This window comes from Blennius ocellaris (genome assembly GCF_963422515.1).
Source record: "Blennius ocellaris genome assembly, chromosome: 3".
NCBI classification, from domain to species: domain Eukaryota; kingdom Metazoa; phylum Chordata; class Actinopteri; order Blenniiformes; family Blenniidae; genus Blennius; species Blennius ocellaris.
The window spans coordinates 8,352,298-8,372,895 of record NC_137652.1 but is presented as its reverse complement, the minus strand read 5'-3'; the positions used below and the strand labels follow the sequence as shown (position 1 = coordinate 8,372,895).

The 20,598-nt window shown below is 40.7% G+C and overlaps 1 protein-coding gene across 1 annotated transcript in view; it reads right to left on the bottom strand.

Moving 5' to 3' along the window:
* Positions 1-20,598, bottom strand: part of inpp4b (inositol polyphosphate-4-phosphatase type II B) — a gene marked incomplete at both ends in the record, with an annotated part of 137,022 nt that overhangs the window by 26,226 nt on the left and 90,198 nt on the right. Inside the window, 3 exons of the mRNA XM_080521053.1 lie at positions 6,751-6,859; positions 10,422-10,526; positions 19,187-19,317. Of these exons, the coding sequence (XP_080377179.1) occupies positions 6,751-6,859; positions 10,422-10,526; positions 19,187-19,317 (345 nt within the window). The remainder of the gene's footprint in view (positions 1-6,750; positions 6,860-10,421; positions 10,527-19,186; positions 19,318-20,598) is intronic.

The window sequence follows — 20,598 nt, the reverse complement described above, 5'->3', positions numbered from 1 at the left end:
CCCGACAAATACAAAGGTCACCCTCCCCTGGAGTCAGAGTTGGTGGTTACCCGGACAAAAATGTGAAATCAATATGTGGTCACCCTGGTGAAATTGATTCCCTTAGAACAGGGGTCGGCAACCCGCGGCTCCGGAGCCGCATGCGGCTCTTTCGTCCCTCCTCTGCGGCTCCTTGAGCCTCTGTCCCACTGCAGTTCATCCCGGAGCGGAACATAAGGAGGCAAAGCCACCCAGAGCGCAGTCCCACTACAAAGAGTGGTAAAATGTAGGCGGGTTGTCAACGACGCAGCGATGTAAGGTCATTACGCAACAATAATGGCATGAAGAACGTAGAGTTGCGGCTGCAGGTCATGACAGCCGGAGCCGCAGCTCCACGGCTGAACAGGTATCTGAAGCTGGGAGCTTCCTGTACCTTTCACAGTAAAACTGCTGCGCTGCGGAGCGCCGACAATTCCGGGAGGTTCATTGCGGACTTGTTGAGAGCAACGGCAAATTATAGTGAATTACACAACAACTAAAGGACATTGAAAGCTACACCACTCAGACTCATGGTTCTAAAAATCCCAGATCTCCCACATATATCTTGCATTTTAATAATGTGTAGCAATAAAGGAGCTGATAGCTGCAATGCATTATGGGAGTTTCTGTTTGACATGTTTTAAATGTAATTATTGGGGGTTATATTAGGTTTGTAGTGTCGGTAATAATTGTGTTGTGTTGTGTTTTTGTTGCTAAGTTCATGTAGTTTAGTTTATTAGTTGTCAGTTGGCAACCAGCAGTGAAGAAGGTTTTGTGTGTAGTGTCATCCTGGCATGGTCTGCTGGTGGGAGTGTCAAAATATAATGTCTGTGGCTCTCTGGGTGTAGTGTTCAGTGGGAAACGAGACCAAATGGCTCTTTGAGCGTTGAAGGTTGCCGACCCCTGCCTTAGAATGATGCAGGGTTGATTTTTTTTAATGTTTCCTAATGTTCTTCTTCCAAATTAATTGCACTACGAGTAGCCATGTTGACAGCCTGGAGCTAATTTCTCAAGTTTATCCTCAGATTCCCACCCAAAAAGTGGGTGGGTCTTTATTTCCATTCTGCAATGCATCGAAAATCTAGAAATTCAGAGGCAACATCAAACAAGAGACTCAACTATATAAAATGTATGACTGATTTTGGGTCTTTTGAAAATAAGAAATGATACAGAATTCCATTTCCTTTTTGAAAGAGTGCAAGAGAGGGATCAGTAACAATCACAATTGTAAATCAAAAAATTGGAAAACAACGAGTTGTAAATTTGTAGCATCCTGTGAAGAGCTTTTTAAAGAGCAAGCAAGCTGTCGTTCACAATACATTTTAAGATTGCATCGAGACTAGATAAAACCCTTTTGGAAAAGCACAAAGGAAATATACAGTGTGGGTTCATTGTTTTCTTCCATTATTGTGATAAACATCAAATCCCAAGCTACTTCCTGGCTCTGAGACAACAGTACACACTGTGCCTGCATGATTGCATGTATTCATGCTGACATTGTCTTGCACTGCCCGCTTTTTCATGTTCAACTACTATGTTCTTTTATCATTACAAAAAGAATAAAATATCTCAAATCCAATTGCACACAGAAATTGTTATACTTAAAATACTGAAAATGTGTGGTGTTTTTTTTTTTTAAGAATATGTTGGTTATGGCCGCCTACTTTCTCATTCCTCTAGATCCCTCTGAATGTGTCATCTGAATTTTGTGACAGAGCGACATCGACTCCCAGTTTATGTAGAGCAGTGCACGTTGGAGAGTTTTCCATCCTCAAGACACATTCAGTGAAGGTTCAGCTTTTGTGGCACACAGCAGTATAGTACACCAGAGTAGAACCACAACTGCTCATAAAAAGTCAAAGAGATATGCGACTTCAAAATGTAATTCGCAATCTAAAATAACAAGCAAGGTTGTGGCTCACATTTATAATTATTAGAGTATGTATAGATATGTAAAGGCTTACATATGAAACTGTTTTGTTGGACAGCATAACATTATTGTATGAGAGTGATCACAATGCAAATGTTTGGAATTGAAATACATTTTTGTGTCATAAAATAGTGTATTAAACCAACAGGTTTGTCCACAAGCTGCATCAAATATGTTCATGTTTTAAGGATCAACATCAGGAAATCCTGGTTTAAAGAGGTGAACCTCCAAGAGACTCACTTTCCTATTCATGAATCAGTGCTTCTTGTTTTATGGTTGCTTATTGTGTCACAGTTCATGTCTTATTCCCCGTCTACTTTTTTGACAAGTTTTGTATTGGAATGCATCGGTCACATGTCAAGGGTTATGAACAGAAGTGAGCCAAGATTTAAGACATTCATTGTGATAGAAATATAGTTTTAGTGCCTCTGTGAATCTTTAATTATTGTTTTCCAACATTAATTTTGGTCCTGACTCGAATGTGAATGCCATGTTCACCCCTTCATTCCTACACTGCACCTGATCCCAAAACTCTACTGCACACACATAAAAATGTCAGTTCTCAAAGCGCCCTAAATCAACCTAGTATAATCCAAAATTCAGGAGAAGAATTTAATTCATACGACCCCTGATGCATATTTGCGCAAGACTATATATCCACTTACATCTCCCCATTTCTTGTAAGAGAATATTAGTTTCCTCCTAGGTTTGGCTCCTCCAGAATGCATTACATGATGTGAGTGTGTTACTGGAGGGAGAGCAATGCTTTCAGGAAGAACTGCTGCCAGACTCAAACACACTCACTGATAATGTATGATAATGGATTCTTTTTAATCCCACCTCTCACCACCCTGGGTGCACCACGCGCCTCCAGTCATTAAAATACCGAAGGTGTGCTGCCACTCCCTCTGCACATTATGCACAGCCCACTTGACTACACTTTATACCTGCACTTCCACTCTTTCTTGAGATTATCACCACACTTCTTTCTATAATTCAATTTCACTGACAAACAGCGTTGGTTCTTAGTGAAAAACGTCCAATTCTTACAGTATATTCAGAGACTTAGTGGCACACTATCATCTGGTAAAATGGAGCAGAGCAGGAAATTCCAGTCTTATTGTGGATGACTACAAATAGTTACATGTGCACAGTGAATTTCTTCCTTGGTCTTCCTGAATGATCAATAGGAATTGGTTATAACAGTAATGAGACAGAGAAAACCGCTGGGCCCAGTGGCATAATTAAGCCAGCATCTCCGGCGGATAGCTAATTAATAGTGGAGAGGAAATTAATGAAGAGCTTGTGGCCTGCCGCTGACAGCCAGCGGGAGTAAAATGTGGCTACGTCAGCAGAGGGGCCTGCAGCACTTCAGGTGACTGCCAAATCCTCTTTTGTCATTTAGACAGTGCCCGTTCATCATAGTTATTTTGTCAGACCACTGCCAGATGGTCACAGTTAAAACATGCGGTTCGCTATAAATGCAGCCTTGGAGATCTGATCACAAACCAGATTCCCAGGAATCTGTCAATCTCAATTCTGTTGCTGAACCCTCCACCACTGGGCACTCATCTTGCATCACTCCTCAGAATAACAGCCAAAGCTTTCTTTAGTTTTTCAGACACATTCAGACCTTGATTGGTGAGGAGAGAAGCCTGAAGGCTACTGCCAGCTTCCTTCTCCATCATCCACAGAACCTCAAGCAGGTTTACTCCAGACCAGGCAAAAAAAAAAAAAAAAAAGTAAGAAGCTGCTGTCCATCAGCTGCGGCCAATGTCCCGTCCCCCAAACACACAGTAATCCTGGGAGGAACTTATTTTTTTGGACAACATGCTGCAAGTCACATTCAATCCGAACAACGATCCCAAGAGACTCTATTAAAGGTGTATGCGATGTAGCGTCAACCGCTCTCTGACTACCAGATACGCGTCATTCTCCAGTTCTGCTTGACCAGGAGGCCTGGTGAAATGACAGCGGTTCCCTCCTCGACGACACAGTGGGCTTACTTCAGAGACACATGTCGAAACAAGTACTGTGCCACAGCTTCTGCTTCCTCCTAACTGAAGTCAACATCACTGGAAGGCACTTATCAAAGGCTGAAAACATGTATCACCTTGTGATATACAGTAAAAGGGATGAGAGAGAAGAACTGGTAATGTTCTATGAAATCGGATTAAAAAAAATATAACGTCTGATGCATCATTTTTCAGATTATCTGAATAATTCAGCAGAGGCTGTTAATGAAAGATTAGACCACCCCAGAACATCCACTGCTATTTCTACTGGGTTCAATTAAAAACGGATAAAAACCCAGTGGCTTTTAAAATAGACATTTAAGTGGGGCGGCAGGCATTAATGAAAGATAAATGCATTTGCCCTGTGTGTACATGCGCAGGATTTCCAGTGGAATAGAATGTGTGGCTATTGATTATCCTCTTTCAGGGCCCATCCTGAGAGACAAACTACATTGCATACTCTGACCAATGCCAAGTTTGGCCAATGCAGGTTTTCTAATAGATCTGAAAAGAACCCCCACCCCTCCCCACCTCCCTCTGCTCCAGTGTCCAGGGAACAAAGACGAATAGCTCTTTTATTGCCCTCCTTGTAACACCTCCACGCTCAGGTTCTCACCCCCTCCCCCCCCCCACCCTTTTACATTTTCTATTTGATGAATTAATATCACGTTGAATAGCCAAGTCTCACATCTCATCGATTGTTCCCTTTTTAATCAAATCTGATTACAAAAGGCTGCTTCTGAAAGGCAAGGAGGGATACTGGGACAAGTATAATGAGCATGTCTGAGTGTGTGTGTGCACATGAATCTGCAGAAAAATACCAGACATACTGTGCAATTAATGGACTCTCACCTGGACATGACTACAGCTCTTCACATTTATTCATACATGGGCAATATTCGCAAAGTAAACCATGGTGTAATTAATATTTTTCACTTAACTAAACATGAACGTTCATTATAATAACTACAGAAAATAGGATTCAGCTGAGATGGCTGATATTAAGTACTATTTCTGACAGATAAATGACTTTATTCCAGGGCAAACATGTGAAAGGTTCGATGCAATGTGCAGTCAGTTAGCCAGGCGTAAAATTGGAGAATTTAAGCTACAGTGAGTCATTAGTGAAGTCAAATATAAAACAAAAAGCTCTGTCTCCCATGAGAATTCCTTCTGAAGGCTAATCTCTCATTCAAAGTAAATGATTTCACTTCGGTGGATTCTCAAAACTGTGCTTACCTTATCATTGTTCATGCCAGCAGATAAAACTGACCATTTTCAGCAGTTTCACTTGTGCACTATGGCGTAAAATTAAAAAAAAGGCTCATCCCCTTTTTTTTTTCTTTTTTTAATCAGGACAGGCTCCCAACTATTTTCCCGATCAGCTTATCCATTTTATACCCATACCTCGATGTTCTCCATCTTGCGTTTCCTTCTCTTTCTTGAACTGCAAACTCTGTAACTAATTGGATCTGGCATGGTCTGTAATGACTTTGCACTCTGTGGGGAGCTATGGGAAAAAAAATCCCCCTTCATTTCTTCTGGCATCACTCAAGTGACCACATGCTGAACTCCAGTGACATATAGCTTCATCCTACATCCAAAGGGCAGCGGCAGCACAATGTAGAGGATACTGCTGATCGCACGACATAAGGGAGCCCTATAGATATTTTGCTCCAGACTGCACTTTCGTTCAGTGTGCACATACTGTAATAATAAATGCATGTTCGTGTAGAACATTATAGCACAATCTGATTTTATCCAGCCGGCCATGTTTGTGTGGAGGTAGAGGTGTTGGTCAGTGGAGGAAACTCACCATATATATTTTTTGCCATCAAGCAGAGAGCTGCTTCGGTGCCACAGACTGAACTCAATCTAACATAAAAAAAACAATCTGGAAAATTCGTTGAGTGTCGGAGAAAACAACTCTGAAAAAGTCTCAGTTTGGACCACTGGTCTGAGCAAAGCCTCTAAATTACATCGATGTCTTGCTACAAACAAGTGCTTCTTTATGGATTTATATAGCTTTTCATGAGTCAAGTATTGATGATTGATTAATGTAGCGCTTAGCGTCGACTCAATTGCCAATTACTGATGACTGATCATTATCCAAATAAACTCATCTGTTTTGTTTATCATTATGTTACTAGTACAAAACGTTTTTTTTACTCATTCTTAAAACCTAACTTCGATGTGACAGCACTACTTCTAGTGAGATGAAGGACAATAAACATTCATATGCAGGGTTTGCTTGTTCTCCCTATGTGGGCGTGGAATAGGTTTTCTCCCATTTTTCCATTTTTATTGGACATTTTAATTCACCCCTTCGGTGTACAATTGACTGTGTCATTGCATTCAGCCTGTGATGGACTGTCGACATCCCTAATTGGGCGAAGTAGCGTAAAAGACGGGTCGATCGAAGTTCAGTGTGCCGCCCAGCTTGCAGCTAAAAACTTATCAGACCATATGATAATCTTCGGGGGAAAGTAAACATAAGTATAAATGTGGAGAAAAACACTCACTAAGAAAAAAAAACAACCTTTCGACCGGTCAAAATTACTTGGCACAGGGCATGAATTTCCAGTGCAATTTAAGCATGAATAGACTTTAAGTTGCTGTGTGGAAAATCAAACCCATCTGCCAAGGACAGATTCATCCGTGACTATTAATTACGACCCAGCTAAATTCATTTGTCAATTCATGCCTGTTTGCTCAGCATGTGTCTGTATTTAATCACACAAGCCCCCTCTCAGTACATATTTTTTTGGCAAAAATCTTATTTTGTACCTTTTCTTGTCAGCTTCATATCTGCTTAGGAGCCGCTGCAGCCCCCCGCACTTGAAGCCCTGGAAGTGGGCTGCGGGTGCCCCAACAGTGACAATGTCGTAGAATGCATCTGTGAAGAGAGGAAATTGAGGTCAGCAGATTTGAAATACTGATGCAGCACTCTGGAAACACTGAAGGACCTTCATTTAAATGAATAGTGAATCAAGAAAACAGATTCAGTTTACGACGAAATGGATTTTCAGTCTGAAAAGAACAACTTTACAAATGCTACTAATAATATTAACTTTATTTGTGAAGCACATTTCACAACCACGGTTACAAAGTGCTTTGCAAATAAAGGAACAGAAAAATGTATTTAAAACATGGGCTAAAATATCAGAAATTTGAAAAACAATCATAAGAGCCATACCAAAAAAAACAAAAACAAAAACAAAAGGTTTTAAGAAGGGCTTTGGGTTTAGTTAGGGTTTTGACATGGAGGATCTCAGATAGTAATCAGACTGAAAAGAAGTTGAACATTTTTGTAAATCAGGGGCAGTCTGACTATTCAAGGATTAAAAATGTAAAATAATGAAATTTCAATCAATTCTAAAACTCACAGGGAGCCAGTGAAATGCTCAAGGACAGGCACAATGTGGTCAGTTCCTCTTGAGTGTGTCAAAAGCCTGGCAGTAACATTTTGGCTGTGATCTATGCATATCAAGTGATGCAAAAAGAGAGATATAGTAATTGAATCAAGAGAGTGTGAAAGCATGAAAGACCTTATTCAAATCAAGAGACATAAGAAATAATCTGAAGTTTCACGAAAGCTGGAAGGTGGAATTCAACGGTTAATAAGAGGAACGTCTGACTCAAAGTCGATATTGGATTTAGTTGTGAGTTTGTCTCTGTCTCTCGACCAAGAGATGAACTGGAGACCGGTCAGTTGGGATCAGCTGCAGCACCCATGACCCTGAACTAAATGAAGTGGCAAAGAAGACGGATCCACAAATGAATGGATGTTGGGGCACGATATATCTTCCTGCAGAAGTTCACCTCTCACAAAAACAAACATAAAATTTAGTAATTATGAAGCAACAAGTATGTCACCCGTATGCAAACAAAAGATCCATCGCATCATTTCTCTCAGGACATCTCCTGGTCGTAATGTAGAGCGCCGGTCCCATGTTAAACCAGAAGGACAGCCAATGTCACAGAGCTTCAATTGAATTTGCACACCGGCATCAAAAGTAAATAAACACTTCACAGACAGCTCAGCGGGCACAGAGGTGCTCAGAACTGACCTTGTTTTGAATGAGTAATGAAAGAAACTGACAATTAAATCAGAAGAGCAGGGAGGCAGGAGAGGGGATGTTTGGGGGATTAAGAGGGGTATTGTGGTGTGGTTTGTGCCAGGTCAGTTAATGAACACCCCAGAGGAAGCAGGAGTCCGCAACCCTGTCCGCAGGAAAAATCCTTTTGAGGGGGGGAGTGCAAATACAAGTTATTGACAACTGTTTCTAGTCTTGTCACAGAGAAGTAAATGACAGAACGAGAATACGTCAATAGTGGTTTGATGTTGGGTCTTTGCTACTTCCTCTTGCTTCTTCCATTAATTACCCCTATGCCTGGCCATAAGTCTATCTGACTGCCACACGTCTGGCCTCTGGAGTTTTCACATATCCAGGTTTCTGTAATTGGTTCTCACACTGCTCAGCTGCACAGAAAAACAATGGTGGGTTTCAGAACATCAAGCACAATGACCAGTTTGTGCTTGATTTGCCTGCTCTTGCTCTCACACCGTCCGTTTCCCAATAAATCAACAACGGAACAAGGTGTTTAAGTACCAAGGACAGCCGTGCTCTGAAAGTGAAAACTGCATGTGGCAGTCCAAATAAGAGGTTATAATTCATATTCAACCAATACAATAAGGCTTTTCAACAGGAGGGAAACATTATTTTGCTTGACCCACTGTGTGGTCTCTGAGTTGCTTTAGGTTCAGCTTTATTTAGTGAGTCCTTTGGGCTGCAGATGCTCAGTGGTTTTCAGTTCAGAGGCAGCCATGCAAAACAAATGAAGACAGCTCAAAGACAGAAGTGTTGCCGTTCCCTGATTTCCTTTTCCTGCTGGGTGATCAATAGACAAAATGAAAATGAATGGTTTAGTATTGTTGAGTAGATTGCATTGCCTAACTCCAGGAAATGCATCACTTCAGAAAATCAAATGGAACAATAGAGCAATTGACTGCGGTTAGAAACTAAAACTGCCCCAGCTCCGATTTCGCCTGTGCCTGACTGATTGCAATTATTTATTCTATAGAATGGCGAGTTTAGAAGCAATCTTCTCTTCAGTTATTCTCCATTTGACAAATCTTTATTTGTACGTTATAATTCACAGACCGCTTCCAACCAAATCCATCACATTTCAGTGTAACTTTTTCAATTTCCTCCTGTGACGAGCCTTATCAGAGGTGGGAGTATAAAAGACACAGAGTAAGGTCACTGAGCCATGAAGCAACGATGTGCAGACTGTTGCTCATGATGGATGCACTAGAGAGCCTGAGCAGCAGGACAAGTCCGGGGGTCTGAGGGATGCCCTTTCCCAGTCTGATATTTCCCATGTCTTTCTTGCTTTCTTTGTTAAAAAATTCACAATAAAAATAAATTAGTGGAAGGCAAAAATCCTTGATGGGCTTATCCCATTTTTTAAATCTGAATTTACTGTATACTAGAGCGAATTTAAAATGAGAAGTCTCACTGCAAAACCCTTAGGTCTACCAGGTATGAACATTTATTTTTTTCTTTTAATAACAAAACCAAACAAATGTATGACAACATGAATAATTTACTTTCTGTGCTCTCTGACATTCCTGATTTTCACTTTGTTAACATGTGAAGAAAGCAGGGGAAGCATACTGCCGCTTGCACGAGTGCAAGTTACACAACAGCTGAAGTAGAGCCATTTGCAATTGAGTTAAGGTGTAAATTGGGCCCATGGAGGGTAATTATCGGACTGTCCATCAATCATCTGACAGCCTTGTGTGAAGCCTGCTTTAATATGGCTTCCCCCATTTTTCTGCCTTGACAGTGAAAGAAAGTTGCAAGGTTGTGTGATGACTGGATTTGACTTATTTTATCTGTCATCCCTGAGGTCTTCTTGGAGGGAATGACAGTTTATGTCATGGTTTGTCTGTCTTCAAATTCCCATCAATCACCTTGTGTTCAGTTGAAATGGAGCCCACTTGCAGATAGCGAGGCAGCAGTTAGTTGCTTTAATATACTGAGACAGTTCCAGGGCAATAGCAGCCTCTACCAGCCAGAGAGCGGCAGCGGGGAAGACAGCTAGTGTCTCACAGTAGAAAAACGCAAAGGGCTTAATTAGCGTTTTGTCTACTTTTCAGAGGCCAGGATAATTCTCACCTTTCAGCCCAGGAGATGACCTGAAACCACTCTGTCAGAGGCCTCTGAAGAGCTCTGACAGATGGAGAAGCCAGACATAGACTGGCAGCGGTAGACGACAGCCACTCATAGAAAAGTCATATGTGTCAGAACTGTGTTTTTCCACAAGTGAACAGAAAATTAAGATCATACAGCTCTTCCTTTCAGAGGTCGCTGCTCAGGCATGTCTGGAAGGAAATCTAAAAATACATGCAATGATCAGTCTGAAACAAGTCGAGGACATAAGTGTGATACCTGTTTTTTTGGGGCATGTCACCCTCATTCTCTGGGTGTGCAAGTTTATCGGGATGAACTCCAGAGACTTCTGGGCCTTGCAGCAGCTTGGCTTGAACGATCGACCTGAATGAACAAGAGGCAAAAACAACAAAAGATTAGAAAAACATGGCAGCTGCTCAAAAAAACAAGATAGAACATGATGGGGCTATGAAAGAGAAAAATACAGTGAAAACCTCCTGTCTTACAGAAATCTCCTGCTGTGTGCTACTGTTACAAAATGTTCAATTCAACATGCTTGCAAAGCAAACAGGAGCCGATTCACTTTTTATAATAGTTGGTCTACTTAAGAAGTACGAAGATCATTTTTACCCAACGAAAACATGCATGAATGTTTTTTGCAAGTAATTACATAACTAAAACATTGTATATCTACATCAAATTCATTTAGAAGCTATATTCACAGCTGCCAACAACAACAACAACAACACAGCCTTCTAAATACAGACAGTGAGGAAAGCAGGGTTTGATTCCCAGTCAGTGCATGTGATGTGTACTCTCTGAGTATGTGGATTCACTCAGTCTATTCAAGCTTCCTCATACAAGCCAAACTGACTGACCAGGATTGACCCTGCACATTTAGTCAGAAAGGATCAGTCCCAGCTTTCCATCATCCTTATTTAGATCAAATGTGTCTGGAAGATGGATGGAAAAGTAAAACATGTCTCAATAGTCACAGCAGTGGGTGTGAATGCCAGTTGTCATGTATTATAATTGAAATTATTTCTTTCACATGTGTATCGATATACGCAAATAGATGTACTTCATCACAGAGCCTGAACCAGTTTGATGTTATCATGTTCAAAAGTATAGCAAAGTTTTAATTGAATGCCCAAAATATACTCCAATGTGCAGTGTAATCCTTTAAGCACAGGATTTTAAGCCTTTTGCAGCCACTACTGTGCTAAAACCCTCCAATTAATTTTTTCCGACTGCCAAACGATACTCTTTGTTTGTAGCTTATACTTATGAGCCGAATCTGAATTTTGCTTAGTTTGCATGGCTCCTAAATGTTTAAATAGGGTTAATTAGTACATTTAAAATGGAGCAAAGCTTTCAAAAACCATTAAACAAAAGAGGACATTTCTTTGGTTCTGTGACTGTTAAAATGAAGGTTTTCGGGAACAGGTACAAATGACGAAAGACTAACTGCATTCATAAAACATATGTTGATATGTTTTATGAATGCAGTTAGTATCAAAACTCTCAATTGAATCATTGTATCTGAATAAATACTTTAAATTCGAAGAGAATTTAAAGTATTCATTCAGAGAGTTATCAAAAATATCCTTGTTTTGACCTAGTGAATGTGACAGTTTACCTTGTTTCAGAAGAAAGAAAGAAAGAAAGAAAGAAAGAAAGAAAGAAAGAAAGATAAATATCAATTGAGCAAACCACGTGGCAGCAGCCCACTAACTGAATCTGGACTTGACGACATGGTCAAGATGTCCTGTAATTGAAATTCATTCCATTAATTGCTGGTTTACTAGTATTCCCACACAGAATGAGGAAAGAAAATATCCAGTGACCCACAGATCCATGAGCTCAGGCGGTTCATCAATGACAGAGGTCAGGCGTGGTGTGTCAGGGTATGAAAGAGATCATTTCAACCTTTCAAACCTTGGAGCAGATGGACAACAACAGCAAAAGACTAACCACATGTCATGCCTGGCAACTAGGAGCTGAAAATTTGGGGGACAAGTCCACCCGCTTTCACCAAAAATGGACAAGAGTAGATAGAAAATAAAGTCTTATCTGACGAGTCTCAATCTATGCCGCAACATTCAAGGGTAGAGTTGGATTGCATTGAATATAACATGGAAGCATGAATTCATTCTCGTATCAAGAGTTCAGTGTGATTGAACCACAGATATTTAAAAATAAGAATAAAAACTATATTCAGAGTTAAAGGTTGTGGGTTGCATTTTTTTTTTTCTCCCATGAGGGTGAAAGTGTGTTTGTTGAATTACAGCCGGTAATGCATGTGGAATGCAGCTAAATTGACACTTTGCAGCACTCCTATTTGACACGCACCATAGTTCACCCTTAAGAGGACTAAATTGAGCTGTTCAAATCTTTCTTCTCTTGCTCATTAATTACTATTGAGGCCAGAATGCACCGATCCCATCCCGACAACAGGAGACTGAGGCTCCGTTTATGTGGCAGTGTTTCACGTGACAACACCTAATCTGTGAAAAAAAGCAGTGTGTTTACATTGCAGCAGCAGACACACTGACAACAATGTAGTTAGTATGCCGGGCCACGGGAGGGTGCTGTAGATTGTTTTAGTAATGAAACCACAGAGATGTCTGCAGAGAGCAATACACTATAAATGTGAAAAAAATGGAAAGCATCCGCCATTTGTATGGACTGATGACAAATCGGATACTATCAGGGGTGAGTCTCAATTATAAAACTACTGATATGGCGATAAAAACTGGGATGCGGATCACGAGTCGTACCATTACAGGTCCGCCATGTTTATTTACAGGCTCATGAGCAGAATGACCTATTTTCAACAGGAAGGGAGGGGGAGATACTGTATGCGAAGTAGGAGCACTCCATAGCATCCGGCAGTCTCCGCAGGAGGGAATAGCTGCGGTGAAAGAATCTTTGCACCGTGGGAGACAGTATAACAACTTCACGGATGCAGTGGATCCGCACACTGGTGTTGCGTAAACAGACCCCCCCCAAAAGTGAATATACACTCATGTTCGTTGCCGTGTAAACAGACACTCATCAACAAAACCTTTTACAAACTGCATTTCCAACACCATTTGGCAAAACATGAAAACAAATCCCAATTAGTCCATATAATGCAGAAGATGCAGGCCCACTCAAGCTGAAATGTGTTGCCTCAAAAATGGATGAACACTGAAAATCAATCATGTCTTCTTACCATCTTCTTACCAGCAGCTTGTTGGTATGGAGTATATGAATGTAAACAGATGCCATTTTTAACTAATGAATGTACATTGTCTTCATTCAATGTGATAAAAACAAAACAAAATGTGAGTGCTTTCTGTAGCGTAATGATCAGTCTAAGTGCACTCACTGTTTGGCATGAGGGAAGCATTTGAACAATCAATAATTCATGCAGCACAAGATTACCTTTTTGTTATTGGCTCATCTAATGTCTACCAGATGTTGAAAGGTTTAGTCCCAAGTGTCAGGGTTGTGGTCATTAACTCAACGGTATGAGGAACTAATAGGTTTGATAACAGCTCTTTGAGCCCGCTTTAAGGGACACAGGTGCTTTTGGCTAAATGCTGATTTCAGCTTGAAAACGTTCCTCGCAGTTTGTGGATAGTATTTATCGGCTTCACTATAGTTGGTTATAACACTTGCTCATGGCCACTGAAGGCACAAGCACTGTGTGTGCAGCTGAGAAAATCAGGAATTGTATCAGTGTCTGCAGTTTGGAGATTGTAAACTGCAGTTTACACTGGGGCAAATGGAATCAGACAACCTGATGATGGTGAGGGAGAAAATGTCAAGGGGGTGACAGATGTTGTTAAAAAATATTCCCATGATGGGCTGCAACTATTTGCTGGAGATTTCACATGAATCTTTAAAAAAAAAAAAAATGCTCAGAAAGGTCATTGTGAAGAGTAAAACTTAAAACATCACCAAAATCAGCTGTTTTGCCCCCGGGGACTATTAAAGACTGTCGGGTCTGCCGTTATCCCTGCGCAGTGGGCTCTCAGTGTCAGCTGTGGAACTCTGAGGACCCGACTAATCGAGCTAGGGACCATCGCAGGTTAGATGAATTAGCCATATCAGATCCCCATCTGTTTGCCCAGGTGGGCTGGCTATGTGACAGAGGGAATGGATGCCAACATCTCGCCACTATCTCTTCTTTTTAATCTTTTATGTCATTTCTTTGCTCACAGCTACTTCACTTGTCTTCTTTCAAATCCTTCAAAAGATGAGCAACCGATATCTTATGCATTTGGAAACGTCTGACTGGATCCCCGAGAGCAAGTTGCAGAGAGACGACATCACAGACAGCAGGAACCAGCCACTAAAAACACGGTGATTGAGGTCTGTCACATGCAGGCTTGACGTTAGATACACATATGGATACACACAAAGCCTTCTGTCTGTACTCAGCGTTCATTTCATCCCTACTTCTGTCCATCTCCGGGAAGCTCAGGGACATGGACTAACAGAGCGGTATCACCAGTAATCGTAGAGGTAGTGTAGCCAGTGAGTGAAACTGATCGATCGACACACAAAGAAGAAACATGGCAGAGCATTTTGAGGACAAGTTGCGTGAGTTTGATAATTCCACTTTTCCCTAAATTTTCTCCTCATCACCACCCACTGTTCTCCTTCAGCAAAAGCCATTTCTCTCATTTGTAACAGCAGAGTAAAATATCCTGCGTCCTCCAAACACAATGCATTCAATGATTTCAATCACCAACTGCTGCTGGTGAACTGCCTGTTTTGTTCATCTCAAAAGGTGTATTATTGCAGTCTCCTCTATTACTGGAATGTTTGTTGTTTACTACTTTGTTGCCAAAGAAATTGTTGCTAGGGACTCTTGACTCACAGCAGCCCTCGAGTGAAGGAAGGGCGTAACGTGCATGCCTGTGTAAAGAAAGCATAGACGTGTAAGGGCAGTAACAAAAACATTCTTTGAAACAGACGTATTAATTCTCGTGCATACGCAGAGCATATTAAAAGGTAGACTTTCTGGATGTTTACGCACTTCTCCATGACAAAACAGTGGGTAGGTAAGATATTTGATATTTATTGACGTCACCTGCAGTCAAAGCTCTACACAGGTCCACTGGACAATGCAAAACATATTTAGAGTAGTCTCCACAAAGCATCTTGAGAGAAGGATCTTAACTGCAACAAATTCAAAACAGCCTGTGTGCTATACTACCCATGCTGTTAGACTAACAACCAGTAGAAGACAACATAATGTAGTCATTCTGTAGATATGGCAAAAAAAAAAAAAAGGAAAACAGTAGAAAACTGAAAGCAGACATTAATAGTTACTTTTATGAGCAAGAAAATAGTGCAGAGAATTTCGTTGTTTGGAAGATGGAGAGGATCCCGCAGGGAAGAATCAAGCACTGCCAGCTGGTGCAGATAGCAATGCTGAGTTGCCCCATGCCGGGGAAAACTAGTGGAGCCGCTGCAACAAATGTGCACTCATGGAAGCTGAAGTGTAATTTTATACAGGCCAGTTTCTTTTGGATTAAGTGGCTGATCTACAGAGGAAGAGGCAAAAAACGGTGTGTATTGCTATTTTGAAGCCTTGAGCTACACACAGGTAGAAAAGTGCTCTTGATTACTGTAATGCATTCCAAACTGGTATCACAAAGAAGGTTCACCAACATCAGCTTATTCAAAACACACAAACACAGATCATTACTCGAACAAAAGCCATTGAAAACAACAAAAAGTCAAAGCTATCATGGCTGGCCTTTAGTCCACCTCACTAACATGTTACAGCCTAACTGACTGTTGCTCAAGCTGATCTTTATCGGCAGACGTAATGATCTAAAAACAAACAAGTCAAGTCATGGACCATCTCACCAAAGAGTAGACAGTAAACAGTGTTTCAGAACGAGCATCCTCCCACGGTGTCTACACCCAGTGCTTTCAATGTCAGTGCGAAAGTAATTGGTTCTGAGTACCTGCAGAAAATCAGAAAGTGGCTTCAGACTATAGTGTGCCAAAGTAATCATGTTGGCCGCTGGTGCTTTTTGTCCTTACTGAACATAAAACGTACAACACAACATCAGATTGGGTTTTCTTTGGACACGCACGAGCCAGTTCCAAAAGATTTTAACATTAACATGGTACAGGTAGGCTGGATTTATGAAAAGACCATCTTTTCAGTTATGAAATACCCTTTTAAGCATGTTCAAGGGTTTCGCCTTCATGGTCCTATGGCACTGGGAGCACAGCAGCCTTTTTCAATCACTCTACAGTTATAACATGCTGTAGATACAAAGGAGAATAGGACACATGCTGTGAGCTGTGGAACCAGCCGGAGAGAGTAAGAATTGAACAAGCAATTCATGCCCGACCCAACATTTTTCCCCATTCAACCAGGTTCTGGCTTTTAACATTCTGATCATTATTTTTACCTTTTAAATCAGAGATAGTCTGTACACTTCACTGCTTGGCATCCACACCTGGAGGCAGCCGACCATAGACGCCACTCTTCTGATACAGGTCTTGCAGAGCGAATGTGAGATTTCGGGTTTTACATCCGCCTTACTATCCGTACAAAACCCAGGCTTTAATGTCTACTACAAAGATATACTGTGTGATGCTCTTATAAATGTACGATTCTGGCCTCTAAGCTTTAGTCCTCCCAGAGGTGATGTTTTCTTGATGTGCATTGGCTACAAACAGGATGAGTGACGGCTTTGTGTAGACCGTGCTAATGGTTTGACAGGCAATACACTAACTGGATCATGTCAGTTCCTTTATGTAGCTGTCTGGTAAACAATGAAAGGAGGGATGATCAATTAATGAATGAACAGTGTACAGATCTTTCCCAGAGGTCAATGCGTCACTAAAATCGGACAAAAAGGAATCACGAGAGCGAGTCTGACCATGGGGGCTCCATAATTTCTCGTTTTCCAATCATCATTATTACATAACATGCAGTTTCTTGAACTTGGTTAAAGAAATTATTCCTAAAACATCTGTTAAAATTAATTGCTGAATATCTGACCCATGAAATACACAGAACATTGATTTCTCTTTGCACATGAAAATCCATCTGACTCATTAGAGGCCACTGCTAACATGTGCATTAAAAATAATAAAAATAAATAAATAAATAAATAAATAATATGGATGCACAAATAATCACATTTAATGAGCACATTGCAAACCTACAAAATGTGATCATCTAATCTAATCTAATCTAATCTAATCTAATCTAATCTAATCTAATCAAAAATGTGGAAAATGCTATATGTCTAGCTGATGGAACCATCTGGTCTTTATTATGGTTCTATCAGTTTCTTTTGTTGTTGTTTTTTTTAACTCAGGACTTAATATGAATACATATCATAGTAAAATATGACATACATTTCTATATTGAAGCTTAGCCTTGATCTCAGTTATAAATGCCGTTTTTACATTAGAGCATTTTCGTGGTAAGAACATATTTATTCATCTTCTAAAAGGTCCTAATGTGTGTATGCAGGTGAGTAATAGGGCAGCCAGGCCCACTGCCTTCATTTTAATGAACTACTTTTCTGATGAACACTCAGTCTGCACATTTGTCACCATTTGTTTATCCTGGTAATTATGTTTTCAATCCTTGTCTCCCCTTGTCTTTGCTCCCCCACTCAAACTCCTCCACAGTCTGTCTCTTTTTGTCTCATCTCTCATCCTTTTTTAATCATATTAGTTATCAATAATTAATCTGCAGCAGCTTGCCAACCCAGCTTATTTAGCAATGTCTGTCATCCCGTTAAGTTAATGCAGAACTGGATTACAGTGGCAGGAGGGGCCGAGCATCCTGCGCGTTATTGCTGCATCTGGGCCATGCAAGGGGACTTGTCAGGAACCATAATGACCAAAGCCACATTATCCATTCCCTCAGCTCCCTCCTCCATCAGAGCACAGACACGCAGCACAGAGGCTTAACCATCTTTATTTCTTATCAGCTGGGCCGAGCGAAAAGTAACAGAGACAAATATCTCATTACGGGGATGAGAGTAAATCAGTGTAAAATTAATCAGCAGCCATAATGTTCATGAAAAAGATAGTATGTTAAAAAATGCATTGGAAGAGACTACAGAGGAGGAGAGCAACAAATTCAGAATGACTGGTCAGTCCCTGAGCTTTCTTTATATTTGTTAGGCTTTTCATTAGTTACATTTTAATGAGGTTCGTTGAGGACGAAGGCCGACAGTGCATCGTGAACACCTTGTATCTGTCGTGAATAATCAAATGAGACCGTGTCTTCAGGGCTTGAGTGTATTGGTCAGAAAAACACCTTTAAAGTTTTTGCTTTTAAGTATTTAACTGAAACAGCACACGCAGCGCACCACAATCCACATTACGTCATCATGAATGCTTATATTTTATGGAACTTGTTCAATTGTTGAAAAATAAGAGACAGTAAAATTAGTTACATACCTCTCATGAGTGCTAACCAGGTGAAATAATTCCCTTATTTGAAATATTTGCAAACATTGTGCAGCAAGACTTTTCATTTGAAACTGGCTAGGAGCAGATGAGAGACTTTTAGCACAGAATGTGTGTTTTTATATGTAGTCTTCATGCTTAACAAGTGTATGGGCACACACACATTTTCAATTGTCACAGCTAAAACCTGCGTTTCCATGGAAACTCTTTGAACACAAGTCCTTACTGAGCTCACGATTGACACAAATCACCCAAATCCAGCCTTCGGTTCAAAATTGTCCTTTCTTTTTGGATTTAACCCAGAGGTTTGGAGCTACTACAGTGATTTTAAGCCCTGTCATTAAGTGCCAAACTCCTGTAGCTATTTCTAATGTCACTGTAGTCAAGAACCATCCATCATCATTCCCATGCACACATATCCAACCATGCATTGGTCTTATTTTCTTCTTTTTGTGTGCAGCTCTAAAAAACAAAACAAAACTACAGGCATCGAATGTCAAAACAAAGTGCAGTTCAATGATTTTTGGTTCAAATAGTAAATGTGTGGGCTCAGCTATCATTATAAGATTCAGCAGTGTGTGCAGCCGTACCAGTGATCTTGTCCAGTTCAGCCAATGTCTCCTGGTAAGAGCTGATGATGCCTCCATATCGTGTCATCACTTCCTTCCTCAAGTTGTCCCAGTGAGGTGAGAGCTCCCCGAGTTCCCGCAAATCCTGTACCCTGCAAATGAAGACAAACCTGTGAAGACTCCCTGGATTGTGTAGATTTCACAACACAACCAATTATATGGGAGAACAGACCTGAGTAAGTTTAACGGTGTCACTGCTGACAAGATTTGGCCTGTGTGTTTCTCAGAACTATGACTCCAAAGCAGTTTATAATATCTAGAACATTTCATAGCTACCAGAAAGCAGAACAATCAATCTTTGCACCCCTACGCTTGAGGCCCAGGAGTTCTGCAGTGCAACCATCCAATCAGTACAAGAATTACCAGCATGTCACACAATCACCCAAAGAAATACACCAATATAATAACTTTTCTTTTAAAATACATAACACAACACAATGAAAAAATATAGAAAACTGTGGTGAACCAGAGACACAAGTTCACGTAATGAAAACTCAACATAAGCTCAAGTCATATCATGAAGCATCCTGTTGAGCCACATACACATATTTATGAGCCTTTCAGAGCTGGTGACTGCTCTTGCACGCACCATCCCTCTTATTAGTCTATGACAGTCTTCTAATCCTGGCTGGTGTCAGTGGAGCAGGCAGCTGTTTGTCCTTCCATCGAACCTGCAGCGAAAATGGCCTTTATTTGCTTGTTTTGAAGGACAATTGAAGCGATGCACAAGTGTGGACTTGTCTTAATGTTTGTTTGTGTTTGCACTCAATTTTCTTGTCCAACTAGGAGCCACAGCTTATTTTACTCGATGATCATTTGCATATGAAAAGCCCCACTGACAGACAGATATCATTCAGAAACCAGCCCTCAAGCACCAACTGAAAATTCAATCGGAATCCTTTCTATATACATTAGAGGTAGAAGGAGGTATTGTGAATAATTCTGGATAAGTGACACATGCATGCATTGCTTTTATGATAATTTGTCAAATTACATACAACATACAGTCTGCACTCTGTGTCTGGAAATCACAGGGTACATGTCTAATGCTGGTTTGATTTATTGTGAAGACGAGGTATAATTCATTGACTGCATAATGCAGTGTTTTTTTCTACTGCAACAAAGCATTGGGTTCAGATAAGCCTCTGCAGATTATATCCTTGTTTCTTCCAGGTAAATAAGTTATTTTTAGACTACTTTGAAGTATTTCAAAACACAGCACAGTGTGGCAGAAAAAAGATGTCAGGCAAAGATAGAGAAAGAGGAGTGGGAACGATGGAGCGAGAGGGACTTTCAGGCCAAGGTCCAACAACGTGCAGACAAACCCTAACCAACCACATTTGAAATCATATGTTTTTTGCTCAAAAACAACA